This window comes from Gambusia affinis, linkage group LG13, assembly GCF_019740435.1.
Source record: "Gambusia affinis linkage group LG13, SWU_Gaff_1.0, whole genome shotgun sequence".
Lineage (NCBI taxonomy): Eukaryota > Metazoa > Chordata > Actinopteri > Cyprinodontiformes > Poeciliidae > Gambusia > Gambusia affinis.
In genome coordinates, this window is record NC_057880.1 from 8,969,462 (window position 1) to 8,996,208 (window position 26,747).

General features: G+C 39.4%; 2 protein-coding genes and 1 long non-coding RNA gene across 18 annotated transcripts in view; 1 reads left to right on the forward strand and 2 right to left on the reverse strand.

Moving 5' to 3' along the window:
* The window catches only part of phactr2 (phosphatase and actin regulator 2), a 49,631-nt gene extending 47,343 nt beyond the window's left edge, over positions 1 to 2,288 (reverse strand). The window contains exon 1 of one of the 4 annotated variants that reach the window (XM_044135653.1): positions 2,118 to 2,288. In XM_044135653.1, the coding sequence (XP_043991588.1) occupies positions 2,118 to 2,256 (139 nt within the window). In that variant the 5' untranslated portion in view covers positions 2,257 to 2,288. The remainder of the gene's footprint in view (positions 1 to 2,117) is intronic. The other 3 variants (XM_044135651.1, XM_044135652.1, XM_044135656.1) reach the window with 3 other exon arrangements.
* An 830-nt stretch (positions 2,289 to 3,118) lies between these two features.
* LOC122842103 (pleckstrin homology domain-containing family A member 1-like) lies at positions 3,119 to 25,156 on the forward strand. Of its 12 annotated transcripts, none has more exons than XR_006372482.1 (15): positions 3,119 to 3,261; positions 8,180 to 8,402; positions 11,549 to 11,605; positions 11,711 to 11,756; positions 14,452 to 14,549; positions 14,951 to 15,082; positions 16,109 to 16,249; positions 17,046 to 17,114; positions 17,602 to 17,666; positions 17,790 to 17,853; positions 18,026 to 18,115; positions 19,338 to 19,411; positions 21,711 to 21,785; positions 23,254 to 23,466; positions 23,576 to 23,715. XR_006372482.1 is itself a non-coding variant. In XM_044135658.1 (14 exons), exons 2-14 carry the CDS (start codon positions 8,262 to 8,264, stop codon positions 23,805 to 23,807), a joined length of 1,284 nt encoding a protein of 427 aa, XP_043991593.1. In that variant the 5' UTR covers positions 3,119 to 3,261; positions 8,180 to 8,261; the 3' UTR covers positions 23,808 to 25,156. The 12 variants fall into 12 exon arrangements, 7 of the variants coding, with proteins under 7 accessions (XP_043991593.1, XP_043991597.1, XP_043991598.1 ...); XR_006372483.1 differs by having other exon boundaries at positions 19,338 to 19,378; XR_006372484.1 differs by lacking the exon at positions 21,711 to 21,785.
* On the reverse strand, positions 8,134 to 19,273 carry LOC122842104. Of its 2 annotated transcripts, XR_006372487.1 has the most exons (3): positions 19,251 to 19,273; positions 19,152 to 19,154; positions 8,134 to 8,162 (listed from the first exon to the last, which is right to left on the reverse strand). It is a non-coding gene; the product is annotated as an uncharacterized LOC122842104 (long non-coding RNA). The 2 variants fall into 2 exon arrangements; XR_006372488.1 differs by lacking the exon at positions 19,152 to 19,154 and having other exon boundaries at positions 8,134 to 8,164; positions 19,251 to 19,267.
* Positions 25,157 to 26,747: the final 1,591 nt, after the last annotated feature.

Sequence of the window (26,747 nt, forward strand, 5' to 3'; positions counted from 1 at the left end):
CCGACTCAAAGGGGCTGTAATCAGCGTTATTTTGGGAAGGATACCCGAAAGGAGGACAGCTCCCAGCAAGATGATGCCGCTTTTTTGCCTTTTTGTCTGCAGCCCTCTCCTCCTCCTACTTAATCACCACATATTATTTTTTTTTTTTTTTGCTTCTGCTCTTTGACTTCCATCTATCTAGTTAAGAATCGAGACTTTCTGTTCCTTTTGTTCCTATTCTCCTTGTCTTTTCCTCCACTTATTTTATACATCCATCTGGAGGATAATCTGCTACTAACAAAGCTCGGCTGACGGCCATCTCTGCCTGACTGATCGTCACAAGTGAAAACATGAAAATTAATGCAAGCACAGATGTTACAATGCACACAGAATATTGTTGCTTTGCTTTATTATCTTGTGCAGTTGTCAGAGTGGGATTAGTGTTGCTTAGGCAGCATCGTGAGAGCAGCAGTTGCTTTCAGAAAATATCCAAGGAGCTGTTACTTTCATATAATCCAATCAAAGTTACTAAAGGGATTTATTGGCCTCAATAAATCACTTTTATGGACAATCGGTGATATTCACATATTTTTCTTATGCATAAGAGAAGCACTAGTTCCGTTCAATTTACAAACTGTTGTGATAACATTCATTTTAAGGAGCGTCGTCTGCGCATAACATCAGTGAAAGTTGTCGTGGGACGTCAGATAAAAAAAAAAGAAACTTTCATATTTGTACGGATCAATTGATGTTCTTCTAGTTGTACAAACAAATAAAAGGCCAAAATCAATATTTTTCTTATATTACATACAAATATAAAACAATAATTTTAATTTATGGATGACACAACCATGAGGATTTTTTTGTTTTGTTTTGTTATTGCTTCAAATACAGCAATCTGTGAAGTGAAAACTAAGCGATAGATTTCACCTCTTGAACTGAATTACTAAATTAAATAAATTTTTAGAGGATGGTCAAATTTATTGAGACACACTTGTAAGCGTAAGCAGTTTTAGTGAAATTCCAAACGGATCACTGAGTATAATGGTGAAACGGCTCCCTCTTCTGTTTTCTTTTTGTAACACCGATCATAATTTTGAAAACGATGGTAAAACGGCAGTATTTTAACTTCAGGTCCAATTATATTTTGGCCTCACTCTCAGGAAATATCACATGTACGTAAAGCGGATATTCATATCTTCATATCTATGAAGAACTTCGTGGGACTGTATCTGAAGATGTAGAAGAGTTAACACAAGGCCTTTGAAACTCTTTATACACTCTGGGTTTTTAGAAGTTCAAACTATAACGTTGTTTATTTAGTCTTTGGACTTCCAGTTTTCTAACTGCTCCAGCAACCATTTCCTGTAATTATAGCTGAAACATAAACACTCAATACTTCCTGTGCAAGACAGGCAGAAGCAGTGAAGCCTCCGCATGACAGTGATGCTACAACGGATTAACCAGACCGCAGAACATGGAAGATCTCTTTAGAAAAGCAGTGCATTATTATGGGTATCAACCCATCAGTAGTGATGGCAAATGGGTGCACTCGTGCAGAATGAGGCTAAAGTTGTGGAGCTGGCTTATAGGAAGTGGTTTCAACCACTGTCAATACATTAGCAGGTATGCGCTCTATGCAGCCATGGGCAGCAGGCTGCAAAAACTGTCACGGTGACATTTGAGAAAGATGGGGAGGATAAATGTGCGGTTACCACAATGGCTGAGGCGTTATACCACTGGTTCTGTCGTCCTGTCTTTTTGAAGCCATTTTGATACCCTGCCACTGGACCCTGAGTGGGTCTTCTGCTGCAAATAAGGGCCAAAAAGCCCATAAGTGATGTCTTTCAGTCAGTTTGTTTAAAGTTTCATTATTTGTCTCATCCTCATTATAATTTAGGAAAACAATAGTAGAGCCCACAAGCTTTAAGTCGGATGTGTTCAAATTACTACAAGTGTGATGCTTTAGTAGACATTTGGTTTGTCACCTGAAAAGAAAAAAAAAATCAGCTACACAGGGTGTAAATAAAAAATATTACAGTAACGTGTCTGTTCAAATAAATGAACCTGTCCCTTTCGAACACAATGTTGTCTGCCATTGGTATCTGAACCAGGGGTGAGGCAGCGTCGTCTCCTACCTGAGCGGGCTCCCCGGAGCCTGAACAACACTCTGGAGCGAAATCCTGAGATGTCACTTTGGGAGCGGTGTCTGGGGAAGGGCAACAGCTGAGTAAAGCGCCTCATTTCTGGGTATGTGTCTCCTTCCTCATCCTCCATCGTCGAGTCCTCCGTCAGCCCGCTAGGAGAGGTGCAGCAGAGTGAAACTTCTCTTTATGAACATGTAGGAGCCTAAGCCGGGGCCCCTCCTTCTCGTCCCCTGCAAACTTCATTTACTTTCCTGTTTTGTCGACGCCTGTGGAAAAAAAAAATAGCTACCGAATAACAGCTTTAACTGGGTTGTCTTGTGTTTTAAGACCGCAGTTTCAGAAGTTACAAAAAAAAAAAAGAAAATGGTGCGAGAAAAATTTCCTTACGGCCTAATTCCTGATCGATAACATCATACTTTTAAACTTGTGTAGTCAACTAAAGTACTTTTACTGATTAATCTAAAAATATCGACTAAGTTAAAGAACGAGAAAGCAAAATTATAGAAAAAAAGACAAGCTCATGTGATTTCAGATTTTAAACGCTAGGCGTCGCTAAATTGCCACTCTGCTACGATACTTGCCGTCCATATTAACAGAGTCCCTTCGTACGTTTGCTCGAAAAATAGGTTGAAGATATCTCACTCCAATCATTTTATAAGTACGTTTCAAATATTGCATTTTTAGTTTGTTTTCTATTAGCACCTTAAAATTATATAGTATCTCAACAAATCATAATAAAAAAATAGATTAAAAAATGCAACATACTACAAAAAGTTCTGGAGATGGAAAAAAAAAATTTCAATCCCATACAAAATTCAAATATAGCACAGTTTTACAGTGTCTCAAAACTTGAAACTTGAAAAACTTAATATTTTAGCGAGGTCACAGTTAGACGTTTATAAGTCACTCATATTGTAAGATCTAATTTGATTCACATGCATTCTGGTTAGGTCGCATCCAGCGCAGTCAAATTCAGAGTGAACATCTTCGCAACAGACAATCTGTGTTTATCCTAGAGCAGCAGTATGACTGTTGTCTTCTGGATCTGTTGAGATGGACTGAGGGCTGCGGCGCAGAGGACAGACTAAACAACCCTAAGACTACGTCCACTTGGTAGGAAGTTGAACGCTGGGAGGTAAACTATGTTTTTCGTCATATGGAAAGCCACTAACTTAATCGTTCTGAGATTTTTTTTCTGTTAGTTTTCCTCTAATGTTTTACGAAGCTGGCTAACCCCAGTCATCTGTGTTAGCCGCGTTAACGCAAGCTGCAGTTCCCTCGGCAGATTCCCGATAGTTTTACGTGGGACAATTACACTATTAGACGTATTTTGTGAGTAATTTAGCTTGTTTCTAGAGAGCTAACATAACCTGAACCATTTCTGGTTGTTCATTTTGTTGCTAACACAACTGTTCAATGGGTTATGGTAGTCTAAATGGTCAAATGTTAACCAAGACTAGCTCACTGTCATTCTAATGCTATTCCGTGGGTTTGGGTTGGTAAACTCACGGACAGATAGTCTTTTTGTTGGTCGCAATTGAAAACTCATTTTAACTTTGACATTCTGATTGTTTTTTCAACGGAAAGGAGCTTTGTGATGGCAGTAAAACCTACTGGCCTTATCTTCTCTGTTAAAAGTAGTTTATGGGCAGAAAGTTGAACTGAACCCACCTGTTCTACTCCTGCACTTTGACCTCCAGGGAGCAAGGCCTTCACAGTAAATTGCCTCTGCTACACCCTCATTTGCTCTGTAGTGGGGTTTTTTTTTTTCGAGAGGAGTTCTGATGCCAAATACACATTCACCATGGTCTGCTAGTGATAGCAAGTTGGAAAGGTAAAAATCAGATCTTTTTGAAATTCATAACCCGCCATGCTAAGTGCTACCATGTCAAGTTGACAACAACCCTCTTCTGTGTGGATACTTCTGTTAAGAAAAAAGACTAGCTGCTTTGAGTGTCATTGAAGTGTTAAAACGTCACATTGGAGAAGGTACAGATAACAAGAAGACTGGACAAACAGAGTACAGAATGTACACAAGTTGATTGATCAAGTTCACAGATCTTACATTGGCTGTAGAAAGCTTTACCAAAATAGGATTGTTCATGAACCACAAAACTCTGATTGGTGGAGCTTTAGTTTTTAATCTGTTTTCTCTTTCAGAAGTGATTCTGTTGTTTTTTGGGGGGGTTTTTTTGTTTGTTTTTTTTTTTTTTTTTTTTTTTTGAAAGAATGGTCCGCAGAACATGATATTTACTAACTTTAAAAGTTGCAAATATGTACAAACAGAAATATAAACAAACTGATACCAGGTGAATCTCTAAACATGATAATTGTCAATGTTTGCTTCAGCTGTTAACACCCACTGCAGCAGCAGCGGTAATGTTTTGGCCATTAGAGCCACATTTTGGATCAAACACATGCGGTTGATACAAAAATGCAACTCGAATGATTTGGAAACGATATAGAAATGTGTTGTTCCCCCATAGCATTGTGTTCCAGAATCAGCTGATTAGCTTGATTCATGTGCTTCCTGTAATGTCACTAGCCCAAAAGCACACAAGGAGCAAGATTTTTTTTTTGCGTAATTACAGAAACAACAGTACATATTTTGTGAACTGCTGCAGTGGAGATAGATCATCCATTTCACCAGAAATGGATGATTTCTGATCTCTATTTTTACTACAACAACACACGCCTGAGTAGTGCCTTTTTAATTACTAAGTATTTCTATGTAATATATAATATTGTGATGATTTTAGGAATACCTTTAAACACTGTTGCTAAAGTATTACCAAATAATCCCTGACTACTATTTTTTATTTTTGTTGTTGTTGTTAACTTGAAAACAAGTTTCAGTGTTACGTTTGCCCATAATGAGAGACTAGAAGTATCAAAAATGTGTTGCTTATTTTTTCTTTCTTAACAAAAGACATGAAAACAAATATGAATTTCACCTGGAGTCTGAAATGTGGCTACAGCCAGGCAGGTTGTCAAACATTTTCTTGGCTGGGTTCTTTTAGTAAAGAATTGGTTACATGACAGTTGGGTGGAAACAAGATAGTTACTAAGCTAGTCTGATCAAATCCATGTCTTAACAACTCCTGAAGCATTATCTCCAAGTTAGACTATGTGTGTGTGTGTGTGTGTGTGTGTAGCAGATTTCTATTCTCAGATGTGTTTTATTTCATGCTCCTTTTGTTAAAGAAACCATTTTTTTTGTTTTAAAAATGTCTCTTACAAAGAACCCTTCTTGGTTTAAAGAAAGCAGAAAAATGCATGAGTGTATGCCTAATACTATGGTAAAATGACTGAGACTTTTTCCACAGAAACTCTGTATGGTCATGGCTACAAAAAAATCATGACAGCAGTGACAACTTTCATCATGGGAAATATTTATATATACCAATTAATCAGCCAGAGATCAGAGTTGATCCATTTTCCCTGTCAGCCAAATTTGGACTAGCTTACTTCCAGAGATTTTTCAAATTTCACTCTAATAGAAAACTGAGACGTGTGAAAATAACTTACTATGCATCAGGGTTTTAAGATCAGGTCAGTGGCTGTAGTTCTGATCTTGAAAAGACTCATTAAATGACTGTGCGCTAAATATAAAGTGAAAGACTTTAATGGAAAGAAAGGGTCTTTTTTTTTTTCTTTCTTTCCACCAAACCGGTTTCATTTCTAAACCGATGCTTTCTTTCTGTCTCCACCACCGCAAACACTGACCCCGAAACGCGGCTGCTTCATCAGTACCAGGTCTTTCCTGGGTCAGACAGAGGAAAGAACCACTGCCGCCTACACCTCTAGTGGGGCTCATGGAAACCAACAACCTGTTATTTGTTAAGAGGACCGAGTCTCAAAGTGGTAGTAAAAAGAAATAAGGCTTGTCATATTTATAGCTGGTAATGAATAAATAATGGGGTTTTTTAATACTGTAAGTCTGTATTAAAAAATACATTTAAGACATTGTAAGCTACATAATAATGTTTTACAAAGCGGACACTTTGGAAAATGAAACTTGTTCAAATGAAACAAAATGTTTCCATCTTATTTTTTTTGTTGCTAAGCTAGAGTTGGCGTGGTAGGTTGCCATGGATTCTGACCAGCTTGGTTTGTCGCCTTCAATCTGGGTGTTCAAATGATAAATTGTTTTAAAGCAAAAAGCCTTCTTGAATTAACGCCACTTGGTGAAATGTGGCCACTAATTCAGATAATGCTGCAATGGAGGGTTGCTGGTCCCCTTCACAGTTTGGTACTTTATAGTTTTGATTCTTTGTTCCAGACTTGTTTTTGGGTGTGAAGTGGAGCCAGCCTGTGTAATTGCTTGTTGGTGTCCTTTGGCTTTTCCTGCTTGTCTTCCTCAGAGATGCAATACCTCCAAGCAACACTTTCCCTTTTGCATTTTTGACTTCTTAGGAATCGTCTTCTCCAAGCGTTTTTGCCATGTTACTGAAGCTTGAAGCCTCCAGCATTTCAACTACTAGGCAGGCATTAATGCTCTGGTTTGCAATATCGATGTCCAGATGAATCCTCAAAACCAAAAATTAGATTAATCGATTAAATCTATTTATCGTCCAGCCCTAATTTATACCCTTTTAATTGTGATGATTATCTTTTGGTCTTTGCGATTGGAAGGCTTCTTTCCCATCACCCTAATCTTTAGCTTCCCCCACAGATTCATCATCAGATTCAGGTCAGGGACTTTGACTGGACTCCTCCAAAATGTTAATATAACCTCCAGTCAAAAGGAGCCTGTTGGTAAAATCTCAATCACAACTATGGTCATACCTGCAACTTTCAACATGTTTTACACGAGTGGCAGCCACTCTGCACATCAAACTCCTGGCTGTGACGTCAGGGAGCGCGCTTGTTGAGTTTCAGTCCAAATCGGACTTCAGCGCAAAAAGAATCCGCCTTTACCTGGTCGACATTATCCATTCACTCATAGGGTGCTCTATTAACTCGTATCGTAACCACAATCCGCCCCTAGCATCTGGACTCACAGGAGCACTTACTCAGCCCGGCCGCCTCTCTCGTGACAGTCAGTTTTCGTTTTGTGCTGAGATAGCTGCTTCTTGCTGCGGCCCCTTCTCTCTTGCCTGAGTGTCAAACGGGACGACTCTGGTGCACGCAGGGACTCGCTGAGATGCTCACAGCCCAGAGTCCCTGCATAACAACTAAGCCTTTTGTCCCTCTCTGTGCCCCCCTCTACCACCACCACCACCACCACCACCATCTCTCCCTGTCCACCCACACAGCGCACATAATGTTGCGGAGAAAGACCCCCTTTATCTTCTGCCTTTCCACCGACACACATCAGTCCCATATTTCAGGCCTGGTCTCCAAAAAGACAACAGCTTAAACAGGCTGATGCGACAATATGTCCACAGTGACTCGCCACCCACCCACGCAGAGCTTTGACATTGAGATGTGAGCAGTCACACGCGTCGAGCATCGACTCATCATTTTGTTGATTAACAACATACAAAGGTTGTTTTTTTTGTTTTTTGTTTTCCCTAGGGATGTGACTTACCAGGTTAACTGCTTATTCTTATTCTCTCTCTCTCTATGCTTAAGTGAGTGCTGAGCTGAAGGAGGGAGTAGATAGAAGGGGTTGGGCAGAGGCTTGCCAAATCAGATGAGTGAGCATTTGGGAGGAGAGAGCTCGGAAAGTGAAAAAGGAGCCGACTGCAAAGGAAAAAGGGGGGAGAGAAAAAAGAGAGAGCAAGCGTCGGCGCAGAGGAAGTATGACAGAGAGAGAGAGAAACAGTGTTACAGGAAAAAAAAAAAGAGGCCAGAGGAGAGCAAAAAAATAAGACGACAAGAGAGTGGGTGAGGCTGATATAAAAGGATAAAAGGGCGGGCTGTGGTTAGTGTCACATGATCTGCTGCTGGCTGGTTGGTGCCTGGTGAGCTCCAGGTGGCAGCGAAACCACAGTAGATGCAAAACGAAGGAAGGAGAAATACAACTGCCCTCTCCCGCCTCACAAATCGCTCCTTCCACTCTTTTCTTTTTTTTTCTTTCTCTCTCTCTCTCTCTCTGTGTCCCGAAGGAATTCTCCCCGATCTCGGTCGCCCCCTCTCCTCCTCCTCCGCTCCCGGCCCGACGAGGCCGGGGAATGTCCCGGCGGCGAGATGCCTTATGTGGACCGACAGAACCGCATTTGTGGTTTCCTGGACATCGAGGAGAATGAGAACAGCGGCAAGTTCCTGCGACGGTACTTCATCCTGGACACACAGCAGGGGAGCCTGGTGTGGTTCATGGATAACCCTCAGGTAAGGGCAGCTATTGGTGTTAGCTTAGCTCTTTACCTTTACTCATCTTGACGAAATGAGTGTGGTTTAAGAAGAAAAAGAAGCAATTCATGCAGCTGCAGTTCATTGTAAGGTTTCTGGCGATGGAGCGTTGGTCATTTTAAGCAGCCGAATGCCATGTGCCATTTATCTGAGGCGACGATCAGCTTTCCTGCAGCTGAAAGCAACTTAAAGCCAACCTCTCTCATTCATCATGAGCACAGAATTAAGTACGGTAAACGTTTCCATCGCCTGGCAGCCTCACGAGGACAGGAGAACTTGTAATTATGTAATTCTAGCTGACAGAATTGGGAAGCACATATTTTAAGCCCAGGAGTAACTGAGGGCAAACGGTGTCTGGGTTTTAGCTGTTGACCCACACCGCTGTAAATCACTTACACTCCTGCTTTTTTTTTTTTTTTAATGTGAGGTTCATTTTACTTATTTATTTTTGTGTGTGTGTGTGTGCTCATGCTGGTTTTGATCTGCTTTGTATCTGTCAGATCCTTGTTGTGCATCGTTTCCCTAAATAATGCAGTGCATGAGAAATGCTAAATTATTAAGTTCTTCTCTTTTTATAGGTTGACAAAAGTTAAAACTTTAATGATGTTAAATCTGGATCTCTGAATTTCAGTAACAGAGCAAGGCAGTAAAAACGGTGGTAATGGAGTGCAGCCAAAGTAAAGTTGTATATGATCGTGGTTTGCAGAGATTTTTTTATGTGGTATTTATTTTCAGCTAAAACTTCAACCTCAACAATTAGAAATGTTCCAGTCGGTCATTTAAGGCCAGGCATTGACCAAGTCAGTATTGCAGTTTAATACTTGATTAAATAAAGTTTCCATTCAACCAATACGTTTTCAAGAAAACCTTCCTGATTTATAGGCAACCTCCAAAAATGTTAAGAACTATGTAAAAATGAGCATCATTTTAGAAAAGCAATCTTTAATGATAATTTGTTTTTAAAATGAATTTTAATATAATAACTTTTCAATCTATAAGTTTAAAGACATAGTTTATTATAAAATGTTTTTGCAAAATCAAAAACCTTGCTAAAGCATGTTCATAAATATTTAATACTCCAGAACATTAATGCAATTTAAGACTAAAGGCTAAAAATAGTGTTCTTGGAGCCCATTTGTGGAAGATACAAAGATTTGTGGAAGATAGCATGAAGATACAAATATTTACTTCACTATTTGTTTTAGAACATATTGTTAAAGAAAATGTGGCAATATATTTTAAATGGTTACATAACTCAATAAATACACATACTTTGGACAGAGGTCTTTTATTCATATTGAAGGTAATTTGTTAAATCCTGCAAATTTAGAGTTAGACTTTGAAACGTTATCTTTCTACCCTTTTTGGTCACCTGTTGATTGTTTTTTTGTGTGTTTGTTTATGAATAATTTATGTTTATGACTAAAATAATAATAGAAAAATTTGCATTTTATTAGAAAAAGCCTTCTTGCCATCTCTCTAAGCTTGAGCTCCCTACACAGATTCTCCATCTCATTCAATTTAGGACTCTAACTGAGTCATTCCCAAATGTTTGTATTATGTTATTTAAAACGTATATCTGCTACATACCTATATCTGCTTCGAGGTGTGAAATAACACTGCATTTCATTAGTACCACACTTAACTCCAGTCCTTCCTGTTGCTGTAGCCTCTTCTGTTCTTCCTTTTTCTGGCAGCAGTACATGTTTGTTTTTTGTAAAGGTCAACGCCAAGATGCTGTTCTTGTGTTGTTGCAGCAGCAGCAGCAGCGGTCTACTGAAAAAAGAAACCACAACATGACAACATGTTACTAAAAAATTTGCACGGCTTTGTCGTTTTGTTTTTAAAGACATTTCTGACTCGACTCTTGGCAGCTAACGTCTTCGGTCAACTCACATCTTGCTTTTGCCGTTTTCAACTGCGGTTTGCGTTTGAGTTAGCCATTTTGTTTTTAATTGACTTTTTGATCATTTGCATATTGCAGTGCAAGTGGCTTCTTGAGGGCTGAACAATGTTGGTATAAGTAAAAGACTCATGAGTTGAAGTTAGAATAATCACAGGAGTAGAGGCACTATTACAAGAGTCACACTCAACTTGGTGTTTGGTTCATTGTTGCCTGATGATCCAAACATGTCTTTAGTGATTTCATGCGAGTTGTTTTGGTCACGCGTTCCAAGGTTTGAATTGCTAAAAAAAAACCACCTGGGGAGACATGGTGACCTGCAGAGAAGGTGTTAGAAAGACGGAAGCTGATCTGAGGCCAAATTTTCTATTTACTGTTGTCTTTTTACGTTTGTTGTTGATGACTTCTTCCACTCCTCTCTCAAACAATCTGCCCTCCCTGTCCAGATTGGGCACCTTGCTGTCTTCAAGCGAGTGTTCCTTGTCCTTGAGGTGTAAATTACCTGCTGATTCTTGATCCAATGTGATTGTTCTTCTGCGTTCTGATCCATCCAGATGTGCGGTTTATGTTCTCCAATGTAGAGGTTGTAGAAGTCGGTCCTGTCTCTTGCAGCTGCTTCTCGTCGTATAGTGATCATTTCTACTACAAGTGCACCATGCTCACCTGTGGTGGAAATGGGAAGCCTGACTTTCACTCTGATTTTAGACAATAACAAAGTTTTTTTTATGTCTGAAAAGTCACTAAATATATCAAGAAAGTTGGCAACAGTTGGGTGACTATAGTTAACCACGCACATGCAGATGTGACCTGGTGGACTGTTCTGGCAGTCAGCCCTCTCTAACGGCAGATCAAAAGGGGACAGCGGCTGGTTTTCAGACTTTTGCAGGAGTAGATACAATCGGCATTGGCCGATTGTGGTTTCTTTGCAGAACACCCATATTTGACCCATAAAATAACCTCCCCAAACTATAATACCATTTTTGCAAGACTTGTACAAAAACTAGATCTTGATTTCTAAGACCTTTAAGCATTTTAATACCAAAAACAAAGATTGGGAGTTGTCATTAACTCCTGATCCGATTGGTTTAGAGATTATGTGACCCTGCATCGACATTTGCAATCAGATTGTGACATCACTTAAATCAGCCTTAGTCTTTTGTTTTTGTACTTTTTATTTAAGCATGTTAATGCAAATATTCCTCTTTTTGCTTTCCTTCTGTAGAACCTGCCCGTCGGTGCAGACTGTGTTGGTTCACTCAAGCTCACCTACATCTCCAAGGTAAAGGAAAATGTAGCATCAGAAGCTTTCTGTACTCTAATACAGTTTGACTAAAATAGTTTAGTTAAATACAAAGGTGAAACTTTGTACTTAATCCATCTTTAGGTCAGTGATGCCACCAAGCAGAGGCCCAAAGCAGAGTTTTGCTTTGGTAAGTACGCAACCAAACATCGTCATCTTCCTATTTACCTTTGGTTTGGTTGGTTGACTCGTCTTGTTGATAACATCTTAATCAGCAATTTTGATCTAGAGTTCAAAAGATTTATACGTCTAGGAAACAAGTCTTGATTTGTTTACAATAACATTTTAAAATGTTCTTTGTAATCCTACACATGCAGTACAAGACTGTTGTTCCGTTGATTTTTGTCTGAGGCTTTACTGGAGGCAATCAGAGCTCCATCAATGCTGGTTTTCAAGATAGAGCCAGCATGGTGGACAATGGTGGCTCCAGACACAACTGGTATTGTCTGTCCTCAGGATGTGTAAAGGCAGAGCTGTGTTTGAAACACACACGTACGCAACCCTTCCCTCCTCCCCTCACACACACACACACACACGTGATTGAAGCTTAGTCAGTTCAGTGTGAACAAGCAATGATAAATGAGTGCTACATGACAGAGCACTTTAAAAGTGTAAATGAATAAAATACCAGATCATGTCAGAATGTAATGTGTTGCTGTTTAATGTATGATTATATATATTTGTACACGACAATATGACTCTATAGTAGAAAAAAAAGTCTTAGAGTAATTTTTGCTCAAATCACTTGCTAAAATAGCTTCTTTAAGGCTAAATTAATCTAAAGATAAATATTCTCAGCTTAGATTTTGTTAGATTACTATTTAATCTTTAAAATGTTAATATTTCACCTCATGTGCCATTAAAAAACATTTTATTACTTTATTCTCTAAAACAAGGATATAAACTTCCTTTAGAGCAGTGTTTCCCAACCCTGGTCCTCAAGGCACACCGTCCTACATGTTTTACAGGTTTCCCTGCTTTAAAGTGCCTGATTCAACTGATTGCAGTTCAACAAACGCCTGTTAATCAGTGATCAATTGAAATCAGCTGGACTGAAGTAAGGAAATACCTAAAACATGCAGGACAGTGCTGGCTTGAGGACCAGGGTTGGGGAAACACTGGATTAGAGCGCCCATGAGAGGTGCAACGATAAATCTGCCCCCATTTCCTTAATTTTGGGAAATGTGTGATTGGCTGATACTTAAATGTGAAGCTGATGTTATCCACTCCACCAATCTTATTTTCATCAGCAAAAGTCTAATAATCAGACTTTTGCAACAGAGGACAGCAGAGCAACTGTCCTCTGTTGCTCTGCTGTGAGAGAGGTTAGACTGGAAGACCCGTCCACCAGGTCACGTCTGCAAGTTGACAGTTTACAATAGTCACACCACTGGTGCCAACTCAGCAACTCTCCTGCTATATTGAGAGACATTACAGACAAAAAAAAATTTATATCGACCAAAATCTGCAAAGATCTTTACTTGACTTCACACACCTTTGAGGACAACATGATCGTGTTGCGTAAATCTATCGGTTGCCTTAGATCAGGTTCTTCAGGGAAAAAAAAACTTCCCTCTCTGTTATTGTTGACTTGTCTCTCTCCTTGACTCCCATCCGACTCAATCACAGGAAGTATTAGTGCGACGAATGGCCGACCGTGTTGATGTTGCCGTGTGAGTGCACATTGTCTGGCTGCGTGCGCGCCACATGCCTTGTTGAGGTTTCTGCCGGATGCCAACATCCTAATTGGGACTTGCTTTGGAGATTGGATGAAGTTATTTTTGAAAGGCCATTTGTGCAGCACATGTTGATAACCACAATTCCTGCTTCCCCCACCGCTCCTTCAGGCACTTAGTGGTGTTCAGAAAAGTTAGCCGGTGCTCAAACAGTAAGTTGTGTTGCTAGAAAATTGAGATCAGAGATCTTTGAAGCCGGTTGCGTCATGGATGGATTTAAAGTATTTGTATGAGAGTTGAAGGTTAACAGGTTTTCCCACCAGTGTGCATAGTTTTACAACTGAGTCAGAGCCGTCGCCTGACGGTTACACCTAGACTTGTCATCCTGGCGCTCTACTTTAAAGACCAAAACACTGACTCAACACTTGGTGTCCCTCAAAGACGAGGTCAACATATTTGAGAAAGCTTAACACTATAATTTTATTAACCAGAGAGCAGACAGATTTATTTAGAGAGAAGTGTCATTCCGCTCTGAGTTAGAGCTCAAAATGAATGATCTTAATTGTGCCACAGAGTTTGCTTTGTGCCTTTTACTGCTGTTAGTTGACAGGTAAATCAGCGCTGCTGTAATGTGATTTATCTCAGTGACGTGGAAAGGAAGCAGAAGATACAAGGAAGCTTTGAACAGTGCAACTTAATGATTCATGGGAAAGAGAATGCATGCAGTCGGCTTCTGACTCACACCTTTCAAAAATGCAAAACATGTAAAAGTTGGTCTTTCTCTTTCATTTGAGTCTGACTCTGAACATATGATGCTATTTAGTTGTTGGGCCTTGAATAATTTTTTTTTTTTTTTACAAGGAAATCTTGTTGACTGTGTGGGAAACTCCCTCAGTTCAGTTTGATTTCATCACCGCAGTCACCGGGGGCAGTTGCTCTGTTCTGACACTCATTATTGTGCAAGAATGGCAAAGTTTTGGATTAACCCTTCATCTTTGCCTTTTTAGTTTATATTTACAATAGATGTTTCACAAAGTGTCTCAGACGGCGATGTTGTAGGAGTAGTAATGTACTCTGTGACGGAGGCGTTGGAACCAAAGTTAATTTCACCCTTCTTTTTGTTCCCACTCCTGTTTTATGATCTGTTAGTCATCAATGCTGGGATGAGGAAGTTCTTCCTTCAGGCCAATGATCAGCAGGACCTTGTAGACTGGGTCATCGCTCTCAATAAAGCCACCAAGATCACCGTGAGTCACACAAAACAAGCAGCTTTTCCTTTTCTTCTTAATTATTTTTGTTTTGACAATATGAAGCTGTCTTTTCTGGCTCATATTTAATCTTTCTTTTCTTCCTTCTCTGAACTGATTAAGAAACTCTGTCAAGGAATTAGAAGTGAGTCAAAATATGACTAACAGGATGCTGTATTGTTTTCCTGAGGTCTGGGATAAAGGACTGCTTCCATTGTTCTGCATAAAATGCTATCCTGACAAAGAGGAAATGGATATAAAATATGTTACACTACAGGCAGATTTTGCATATGCAAATTGATGTTTTCTCTACTTAAATTATTTAGAAATGTAGTAGAGTTTAACCTGCAGCTAATCGCTACAAACCGCCTGCATCTGCAACGTTTATGTTTTTTCTTAAGGTGCCAAAGTCGTCAGAAAGCCACCAGAATTCAGAGAACCAGAAAGTTTTGCCAGACGTCGTCGGGCCCAAGAAGCAAGTTTCCTACAGGACGGACATAATCGGTGGAGTTCCCATCATAACCCAAACCCAGGTGAACATCAGCTCCACCTAACAACCTGTCACACGCTTAACAGGGAATCTATTCAGAGTTTCAGGGTAAACATGAGAATAACAATTAGAATATGTTTTTAGATATTTAAGTCTGGCTAAAACACATATCAAATGCTTCCTGAATCTTCTCCATTGATACTGAAAGTGTTGCAATCAAAAGACTTTGTGTTGTGCGTGAGTGGCCGTGAATGCATCTCTTAAAAGACCGATCTTAATTTGGCTGATTCTGAAGTTATGTTATGTTTTTTTTGGAGGGGCTCTGTCTTCTTTTTTTTTTTTCCTTTTCTTCTCTTCTCTTTTCCTTTCTTTCCTTCTCTTTTCTCTTCCAAACGCTCTTACTCAGTGAACATGACGTTTTCTGACTCAAACTGGCTTACCAAACTGGTAAGCTGTTTTTTTTCCAAACTGGAAAAATTTTTTTTACAATCAGTTCAGATAATAATCTGAACATTCTTTTTCATTTTCCAGAAAATTTTCAAAAAGAAATTGAATTTGTTCAACTTCTTTTAAAAGTAACTGCTTAGATAAATAATAATTGTACGTTTTGTTCAAAGGTGCTTTGCAGGAATACAACAATATAAAATCGCATCAAAACATTACTGGTGTATATTGCTGAAAGATAAAATAATTAGTTTTGTTTCACCGGTTTGTGCAAAGAAATCTTGTTTAAGGTGTAAATAAATGCATGACCTTGTCTAACCTTTAGTTAATGGAAAAAAAGTAATATACTCATGGGTAAACAATAATTAAAATAAAACACACATTGTTTGCAGAGAACAGTTTGGACTTTCATACCCTTGAATAATAATTATGCGTTTTCTATGCTCATTTAAAACATAAAATAAAAATGCTGTTATTTAGTGTATGTTCAATATTTTATATCGCATTAAGCATGCACATATTTTGGTGAAGGACCTTATCAGTTTCCAAGTTTAACCTAAAAATGATTGTGTCTGTGTTGCAAAGTTTAAACTTTACATGTCAATAAGATGTTTTTCCCTCCCAGCATGAAGGCGGTGACGGTGCGAACAGATCAGAGCGCGAGGCGCTGCAGCGCTCCCACAGTCAGCTGCCGTACTTCCTGGGCAGGCCGGCTCAGGAACAGAGCGTCATCAAGTCAGGCTACTGTGTGAAGCAAGGAGCCGTGGTGAGGCCTTTAGACGGCTTTTTATTCGATTCCATGTTGGCTTTCAGAAAAATCCTTAAGGTCCTTATTTTACACATTTTGGAAATGTCTCTTTTGCAAGTTTAGACTACAAATGAAACACTAATATATTAGAGGGTGAGACTGGCATCAAACACGTTGTTTGGACATTGTTAAAAAGTGTCATTTATGTGTTGTTAATCCTACAGATTATTCTCAAATGAGAAATTAATTTGTGATAAACTCCTTGGATGTAAAAGACTGTAAAGTCTCTAAAACCGCTGTGGTTTAGCAGGCTTGCCTCTCTGTTAAGGCAAGCCTAAAGCAATGAATCCAACAGTTTTCAACCTGATTTATAGGAAGCTTTTGTAGAAGAAACCATTTTCTAAAACATGTTGCCACGTCGACTGGTCATTCCTACATTTAAGCCTAAAGAGTATTGAGTATTCAAGCAAATAAGGAGAAGGTTTAACGAAGTACAGAAAAGTTGCGATTTGATTTGGACATGTGGCTTTTTAGAAATATTTAAGTTAAAGATCTACTTTCTCAAGAGATCACTCGTGTAAGATGCTGACTTACATTTTTACAACTACATTTTGTTGCTTGTACTTGTGACAGTGCAATGACAATAAAGTTTAATTCTATCCTATTCTATTCTATTCTAACTTTATAATAATTATATTGCTTTGTATTTCATTTATACAGGAAATTTTGCTCCAACTGAAGCTGCAAATTTACAAGTTTCTCTTTTAATTTTCCTGGAAGTAATTCTATCAAACTCGACTTGTTTTCTTCCCAGATGAGGAACTGGAAACGTCGCTACTTCCTCCTTGAGGAAAACGCTATGAGCTACTTCAAGTCAGATTTGGTAATTAACTTCCAAGTTAAAATGAAGATCTCTCTTTTTTTTTTTTTTTTTACAAAAATGTTCAGTGTGAAGTTGCTTCACCTCCCAGTGGTGGGCGGAGTAACATCACTCTCACTCCCAAGTTTCAGCTTGTTTTATTCGCAGTCTGAGGAATTCACTGCCTTCACATGTCCTGTCACGTCTTGCTACCTCCATCCAGTTTTACTCACACACACACACACACACAAGCTGTCCTCAAGACAACCTGCACATCCTGTACCCTGTCCTTGTCAGCGTCAGCCCCTATTTGACCCATTTATCTGTGTATTTGGCTATCAACATCCTCAAGGACACTCTAACAATCAAGAAAATTACAAGCTTTGAGGAAAGTTTGCCATTTTTCTTGTCGGACAGAAACCATCTTGGATTGATTTTAGTGATTATGCTATTAAAATACCTCCAAATAAGAATATTCGTCCTCTTTGTGGGTGTTTTTTGTTGTCTTTAGGAGAAAGAGCCTCTGAGGATGATCCCTCTAAAGGAGGTTCATAAGGTCCAGGAGTGCAAACAGAGGTATTCAACATGCCCCGACATTTTCCCACTGTGTATAATAAACGTCTTTGTGTTTGATAAAGACGGATTTGTATCGGCTCTAGATTTCAAATTTGATTTCACTTGCTTCTGGCTTCCTTCTAGTGACATCATGATGAGAGATAATCTCTTTGAAGTCGTCACCACATCGAGGACGTTTTACATCCAGGTGTGTTTTCTGTGATTGTAAAATTAGCTTAGCAGCTATCTCAGATCAGACTGTAAGATTCCTGAATTTTGTCATTTTTACCAACTACGGATTCTACATCCACTCCATAGGATTTCTCCGTCTAATACTTCAGTTAATTAATTAATTTATTTATTTATTTTGTCTCCACTAGGCGGACAGCCCAGTGGAGATGCACAGTTGGATAAAGGCCATCTCAGGGGCCATAGTAGCTCAGCGGGGACCTGGGCGGTCGGCTGCCACAGTAAGTACCGTTCACTGTGACACATGGACAAAAGCAGAAGTCATGAATTACGCTGACATCTAGTGGTAGGAAGAATCGGCCCATAAGGAACACTAATGTGTGTTGTTTTTAGTGGACGTTCTTGAGCATGAACTGTTAATTTTACTGAAGCCAAAACACAACTAACCTGTTTCTTTTTCTTGATAAACGTCATTTATGCCGTATGAGGTACCAGTTTTAGAATCTAAAAGCAGGTGAGCTCAAAGTAAGTTCTGCTGTGGAAACATGCACCCCGCCTTCAAATTGTGCCTTGAAGAACTAGTTATAATCTTTAACCTGTTTCATATTCTGTCATGTTACAACCACAATTTTTATTTTATTTTCTTTGTTGGAATTTATGGGATCAGAAAGTTTCACCGTGAAGCAAAAGGAAAAGCGCGCATGATCTGATTTTGACTTAGCAAATAAAAATCTAAAAAGTATCAGCAGGTTAGTAACTGAAGAGTTCCAGCTCAAAAGATTTGGAGAAAGGTACAAATTTCCACAGTTTTAAGGTGACAACAACAAATAAAAAAACAAGCATTTCCAGCCCCTCCATGTTCTGTTTCATGTTATTCTGTTCCATTAAACACAATTAAACTACAACAGAATTTGTGGTTGTAAACAGAAAAAATTTCCAGGAGTATGAACAGTTTTGCAAAGCACTTAGTTTAAAAAGAAAAAAAGTGCCAAAAAAACGATTTTGTTTATTGATGTAATTTTGCGGTGTCCTCCTAGAAACTTGTAAATCCATTTTTTTTATCACCCCCTCATCCCCAATCACAAACCATATCCATATTCTTTTACTGAAGTGTCCTCTTCAAATGTGTCATCTATTAAACAATCAGCAGATGATGCATGTCACTAAAGATTTGTATTTTGGATCCTCAGCTGAATGCAAACCACGTAGAACCATCTGTTATTAAAATGACATTCTATTACTATAGTCACAAAAAAGCAGCTAAAGCTGAAAGGTGCCAGAGGAATAATCAACACCTTTGCGTACCTCCATTGGTACTTCCTGGTTACACTGGAATCATTCTGTGCTCCACATCTCTGTTTTTTCTTTAGCTGTTGTTCTTTTTTTTCTTACTGTCCTCTTCTTCCTTTGTCACACTCTCTCTCTCTCTCTCTGTGTCCATCCTGTCGCATTGGGACCCCCAGCCCGTCTGCTCTAATCCTGCTGTGCACTGTGTTGTTGCAGATGCGGCAGGCCAGACGGCTGTCGAACCCCTGTATACAGAGGTATACATCTCGAATCGGGGAGTGCAGCGGCACGTATGTCAGCTCGTCTAAATCCCCCTTGCAAACTATAAGTTCACCTTTCCAGTACCTTTTTTTATTATTATTATTATTATTATTATTTCTTTCCCCCTCTCACTGCCTGGCGCTTTGGTTGTTAGATATTTGCTCTTTTCACACATTGAACATGAGACATGTTCAACTGCAAGTTAAGCTTTTTCTTCTATAAAATCTGCAGTGGCTGATTTTTGGTTACGCATTGCCTAAAAGGGAACAGGGGGTAGAATCTGGCAAGTGCACAAAGGAGCCTAAAGGCCTACATTATAGAAATATAAATTTTTTCTGAAAGCATGCATCATCCCTCATGATATTGACAGTTAAAAGTTTTCCCACTATTAGTGCCGATGCTGAGTTTTAAAACTCAAGTCGACCTTTTCTCTGAATTTTTGGTTTTAAAATCATTTAAAATCGGCCAACTTGCTTGTGGAATGAATTCACAGGAGTAACGGATGACTAAAACTAAAAAAGAACATGAAGTTGCAGATCTCATCTTTGGAAAATTTGCAGCTATGTCTGCATAAATTGATATTTTATAACCGGAGAGTCCACAGTTAATGTTGCGCACATCTCTGCTTGCGCATAGTACAACTTTAAAACATATTTTGAGAATGTTTTGTTTTTTTTGTTTTTTAGGATGGCATTGAATGTGTGAAAATGGCTACCATAAGAGCAGCTAAGGTCTAAATGCATATCTAGTGCTCTTTTTTTCTTTTTTCATTTGTATGCTGCTGCTGTGAAAGGATATTTGCTCCCTCTAGAAATATATTTCTTTTTGTCACAGTTAAATGCATCAGTTCACAAAGCAAATTTTAATGTCAGACAAAAATAACCTGAATAAATAAACATAAAAAATGTTCTTTTAAGGGAATAAGCTGTCCAAACCAACTTAGGCTTGTGAAAAAAAAAAAAAAATGTAATCGCGCCTCTTCAGAATGAACCTAGTAAACTAACTGTGACGTTAGTCACACTTTATGACTCAATTTCACAACCAAACATGATTATTACCAGACCTTTAGAAAGTCACTTTCTAACTTCATGAAGCTGAAGATCTCAAAACGCAACATATTTTGGCCTGACATAATGAAAAGTTCAAGGGCAGACGAGAAACACGGGCAGTGACGGCCATTTTTAAGGCTGAATCACAAAGCTAGTGGCGAAGACGGAAGGGGAAAACATAAACCAGTGGTGAACTTTCCCAGGAGTGGTGAGGACATTGGTCAAAGCAGGTCCACCTCTAAATGGCTGCTAGAGGAAAAGGACAAAACAAGAGAGTGGTTATGCATTTAAATGCCATAACTTTAAAGAGGCATTTCATTTAATGTGGGCGAATTGAAGCAATTCTGCAAACAAGAGTTGCCCAAAATCTCCCCCACATCTTTGCAAATACTTGTCGCCACCCATAATTAGGTTTGGGAGGAAAAATACTTTTTTCCACGTCAGGCCAGGCCGCTTCGGATCGCGTTTGAAATCATTTGAAAATTTCTCTTCATATCCATTTGTTCTATTTGTCTTTCTCTGGAATCAGAATTTGTTTTTGTGAAAGTGTAAGTGTGACAAAAAAGAACAAGCCAGAGGAAATCCATATGGAGTCAAATACTTTTTCACACCTCTGAAAGTACCCACCACATCCTAAATATGGCTGCCATAACTCAGCAAGCCCTTTCACTATGTCCCCCTTCTCTTGATGCTCTTTCATTTACCTCCTTTCTCTGTTTTTGGTTTTCTCTTTTGCTTATCTGTCTTACAATAAGTTGTGGATCCTCTGTGGTCAGATTAAGTAGTGAATAGAAACGTATCATTATTTAAAAGATTGTCCAATATAAATATGCCGTATGGTTTACTTGCAACTTGTGAGTGACATGCAGTCGTTGTATAAGAAATACAAGAGATCCAATGGCTCATTTTAAAAAACGAACAAAGGAAAAAAATGACTCTAGATGACTGTAGGATAATTTTATCAGCACTGTGCAGTATTATTAAGGAATCTGAAGCTGTGCAGTTCATCCATCTGATCGCTGAAATCTTCACTGAAATGTACCTTTATTGTTTTTGGCTCTTCTTTTTATTTATTTATTTTTTGTCTTCACCTTATTATACTGACGTTCAAATGTCTGCATGTATAGATGTACATATATTTATATGAACTTTACACAAGAGTAGCGCACAGTGACTGTCTGAAGTTTCCCAGCAGCTCGGCTGTGAATACTGTTTCTGTCTTTACTTGTTGCTGTCATTCACACCTTCTCTTCCCCTCCATGCCTTGTTCTCTCTGCAGTCTGCTGCAGCTGTGTACCTGTCTTAGATGTGTGACATCCTGCTTGTCTCTCCTCTTCCCTCCTGTCCGCTGCCTGTATGTTCTTCCTTTCCTCTTTCTTTCGAGACGCGTGTCCACCTGTTGATTGCGTGTACTTGTGTGTGTGCTGTAACGTTTTAACCTGTGTGCGCTAACTTTAACCAGCGAATCTGCGCGGGCAGAACCGCACACTCAGGGTCGTTTGCGAATGTTGAGTTGCGTCACGATATTTTAGATTTGTAAAATTCTAAAAATATTCTTACAAATAAGTGCCAGCTGTTCTAAAAAGTGGGAATCTTCCTGAAATTCCCCTGAATATTGAGCTCAAGTTGCTTTTGGACATTTTGATTCAATATAACGATTCTTCTGGTAAATAGTGCTGGACAAATTTGCTGGAACACCTGTTAATGATGTGTAAAAACATTTAAAATAAACTCACGTTTTACTGCAACAACCTACTCTCACTATGAAAAGTTCACAAAAGTCCAGCCTTGTTCCATAGATGAAAGATCTTAGGTTAAGAAGTAATTGTTTTAGCGGTGACCCAGTTGTTGGTTTTGACAGTACAACTTCTCCAACATTTTGCAGAGAGGTTCTGTGACCTTAAATTTGGACAGCCCCATGTTCTTCACTCGTTCTCCTCCGTAGCTCATCTAAGAGTTTTCCAAAGGAGTGAAAGCTGTGGCTAAAACAGGAAAGGTCATTTCACCTGTTTGGCAGTATTTTAGATATTTGAAACAAAAAAACGAATCGATAATTATCTATCGATTGACATGAAACACCATTGTGATGTTTTTCAGTCATATCGCCCAGGCCTTCTCTAGTCTCATTTGACCATAATTAAAGTCCAGTAAGCTCTATTTTTGTGATGGATGTAACTGAAGAAGTATTTTTCTGCCATCACTCTCTGTTTGCTGCACTTGGGGACTCTATGATGGCATTCTTTACATCTTTAAGCTTTTAAGATGCTTTTTCTCCCCCGCACCATCCTGCTTACTCTGTGAGACGGTGGCATGAAGAAATGTCGCATCGCGTTTAAGCGCCATGGAAACGGAAAGTCCTAGTTTGCTTACTTGAAGAACAACATTTATTTTAAATCCATTGTTTGGGTTTCCAATAATTGGACCAATGGATATTTTAGTAAAAGCAACAATTTATTAATGTGGGATTTTTAAAAGTAATTCCACCGTGAGGATTTCCCCTCAACTGTAAGCTTGCGATTAATCTACTGCAATAAAAGATTAATTTAAATCTTTTTACACATCTCTCTCAGGAATTACACCAACTCTTTCAAATCAGTAAAGCTTGCAGGGACACAAATTGTCCCACCGCGATGTTGTGCGAGACGAAGTTCTGTTTGAAACTCTGGAAACTCCAGGAGTTTCCAGAAGCTCACGCTGCAGCTCTAATGCTGCCATGTTTGCCTTGCTAACCCTCCACCAGCTGCTCAGTGGCGACTACTTCTCTGCTTTTCACCGCCTCTGCTGTGTTTTTCTTTCTTCTCCCGCTTCTGTTTATCTTTCAGAGACTGAAAAGTGACTATGAAAAGCTGTGAAACACTAAGCGACAACCAACCACTGCTCCTTCCAAAGGCTCTTTGTTTTCAATTTCCTTTTGCAACCCAAACCCGCTGACACTCCTCTCTCCCTGCTACCAATACTACCACCACTCTCTCCAGTCTTAACTCCACACTCTTCAGCTTCCACAACCTTCCGGCTGCTTCAGACTCCACCTGCCGGTGCTTCATCCAGTCTTTTTAAAAATTACTCAACCTTTAGCAGAGATGCGCTTTAGTCACTAACGGCAGCCGCCCTCTCTCCTCCCCCGCCTCCCTCTTCTCGCCGCAGGAACACGGCAACCGATCCACGTTCTACCGCAGCCCAGCGGCTGCCGCCGTCCCTCGCGCGCCCGTACCTGCCGTGCCACCATGCAACCCAGAGCGGGGCGATGCTGTCTCGTGCGGCGCACGCCCGCAGCCTGGCGTGGGACAGCGAGCACTTCATGAGCCTGCTGCCACGCCCCGTTCACAGCCACACGCCAGCACGCCTGTCCCTGCAGGAGACGCGCCTCGCAAAGTGACCTCCCAGCCGCCCGCCAGCATCACCGTGGCGAGCGCCGAGGAGTCGCCGTGGAGACGCCGAAGCAGCTTCGAGCCCCAGGCGCCCCAGACGCATCTGGACATTGACGACACGGATCTGCCAGTGAGCGAGGTCTGACCGACTCTGAGCTGGACTTGAAAGCCTTCTCCCCTGCACCCCTCGGACACACAGGTCACACCGTGAACCCGGGCTTCGGTTTGCTAAACCAGGCCATAACACAAACTCTTCGTCGGAGCGCTTCCATCGACACCGCCGAACCGCACTCCTCTGCCAAAGACGACCCAGCGTTCTCCCAAACTCCCGGACTCTGGATGGGGTCCGAGCCAAGCTACACGTTTTACTTGTTCTGAATGAAATTCAGCGTCAGAGCTTTATTTTAACACACATAGGCACAGAGATTTTTTTTTTCTTTTAGTAAATTACTTTGTGCCAACTAAATAAGGGAGCTTTGAACAATACAAGCTTTTCTCCTCAGTGTTTGAGGGTTTTTAAACTTTAGAGTTCCTTTTTGTTGTTGTTTTTTTAATTTTTTTTTTTAAATCCACTAATGCTAGACTCCCCGGTTCATTCACACACTAAACAAACTGACACTGGATAAAATGGTAAGAAGTTAATGTTTGCAGCCAAATGTATTCCTGCTTGAAAATCTTCCACTGACCTCTTTGTTTTCAAGTGTCTCTTAAGTTCAGTCTGCATTTATAGCTACATACATCTTAATGTGTAAAGCTGCCGCTTGTTCTTTCTCCCACCTTTAGTGGGTTCTCAATTTGGTTTATAGAGAACCAAATCAGAGGCTGAATACGCTTCTTCTTCAGACTACATTTTCGTACGCCTTGCTTTGCTGCGTTTTTAAGTGAAAACGCATTGAACTCGTGTGCATTTTGACTAAACGGTGAGAGTCTCCCCACACATCTGCCTCACAGAAAACATGGAAACACTGAAATTAGTCACTCGCCTCATTTGCATGCAAATATCTCAACGACTCTTCAGGTGATCTTTGTTTGTGTTTGTTGTTTATTTACAGGCCCGTTTGTTGTTGTGAGTTGGCAGATTTGTTTCAAATGCTTTTAGATTTGAGTTTTCTTGTATCTGTACCTTCAGTATAATTCTAAGCAGCTACCAAACGGTGTTATTGGAAAAAAAACCCACAAACACACAACTCACTGTAATCCTACTAGATAATGCACACTCATCTTTATTTTTCTTTTAAGTGCCTGTCTTACTTCAGTTTACTAAACTCAAGCTATTTCACTCCCATTTCCGTCTGGTGTTTGAATTGTTTCTATTTATTAAGTGGATGACTTGAAAGAAATAAACACTGAAAATGTGCTGCGTGGTGAGAGTTGTGCTTGTCTCACTTATGAAAATACAACCAATCTAGAGGCATCCTTTGCGTGCCGATTTCTCTCTCTATACATAAAGCTGCTCCCTACTGCCCTCCTGTGGAGAGAATAATCTTTACATCATTCCACTAAATCAGTCGTTTTATTTCTCATGAAAAGTGGTTAAAGTTGTTGCAACGTTTATCACATTACGCAAAGCGATTTATAAAAATGGATGAAATAAGCATACATAATAAATATCTATATCTACATTTTTCTGCTACTAAAAACTTAAAAATGCTGTGTTGATGTCAAGTTACAGCTGATCTCTACATTGTGATGAAAATTGCTAGGTTCTCAGGGTGTAAAAAGTAAGAATATATATATATATATATATATAAATTATTGAAAGCAGCTTTTACTTGAATGTGAACAAAATATTCAATACATCATAAAATAAAGATCTCAGACAACCATTTAATGCTGGCACCCCCTGGTAAAGGAGTAAAAAGAATAAATCAATTTTAAAATATTATTTTATTGTAGGTTCATAATATCACACTGACATATATATATATATATATATATATATATATATATATATATATATATATATATATATATATATATATATAACTTTAAGGTATTACTTCTATATTTAAATTTGTTGTGTAATAAACTCTACTGTGTAATAGTTTTGGCCTTTTTACCAAGTGCTTTTCACTCTTACTGCACAAACCTTTTGGATTTTTCCTTTTACTTGAGTACAATCTTTGGCTACTCTACTCTTCTCTGCAAGTAGTAGAATTTTAGATTCATATAATAGCTGGATTTTCCAATAGTTTATTTTTATTGGGCAGCAAAAACTGAATTCACGAATACTGAGCTGTGAGTTGTTGGGATTCCACTTGATATAGTTGACCCCCAATATGGAGCTTATTGAACTCCACATGTTTAAATGTGAGGGCAAAACTTTGCATCACTCTCAAACTAGTTGACACGTAGATGTCGTCATGTGATTGCTATGGAAACATGGTGACCCCAGGATAGGACTCTTGAGCCCTGGAGAATTATTTTTACCTCGCTAACCATCCTCCTCACTGTGCGATGTGGGAAGATAAATATGGGCCCTTGTTTCGCTTTGTGGGCGGTGACTAAAAGAAACGGCCCTCTGCGTCACGTCATGTTTGTGGCACTAGGCAACAATTCGGTGAGTACCATTTAGAAGTCCCTAAACATGTCAATTACATCAAGAGAAGAAGCATAGTATGTATGAAAACTTCACTGCCTATTCTCAATTTGCTAGGGCAATCAGTAATTTTTTGCAAGCAGTAAAAATCTTACAACAAAATTCTTAACATTTTTAACAACTTCTATTGCCCACAAACATCTGTGAGCTTAGATTAAAGGTTGGACTCATTAACGTTTCATGGTGATATTAGGCTACCTCAGTAACAATATTTGAAGACATTTTGACTTTTTTTTACAACATGCTCGATCCTGTGCGGTGTACCCACAGCCTTGACAATGACCCTAAGAAGTGAAAGAGGAAAACTGATTTTCATGAGAAAGTAAAAGAAATGAAAACATACTGTAAG

Bases quoted from the DNA above. Each gene is read 5' to 3' on its own strand.
- LOC122842103 (XM_044135658.1), top strand. From the start codon at position 8,262: ATGCCTTATGTGGACCGACAGAACCGCATTTGTGGTTTCCTGGACATC. The intron at 17,667-17,789 runs GTATTCAACATG...GCTTCCTTCTAG, and splicing joins GTCCAGGAGTGCAAACAGAG to TGACATCATGATGAGAGATA. The intron at 18,116-19,337 runs GTAAGTACCGTT...GTGTTGTTGCAG, and splicing joins CTGGGCGGTCGGCTGCCACA to ATGCGGCAGGCCAGACGGCT.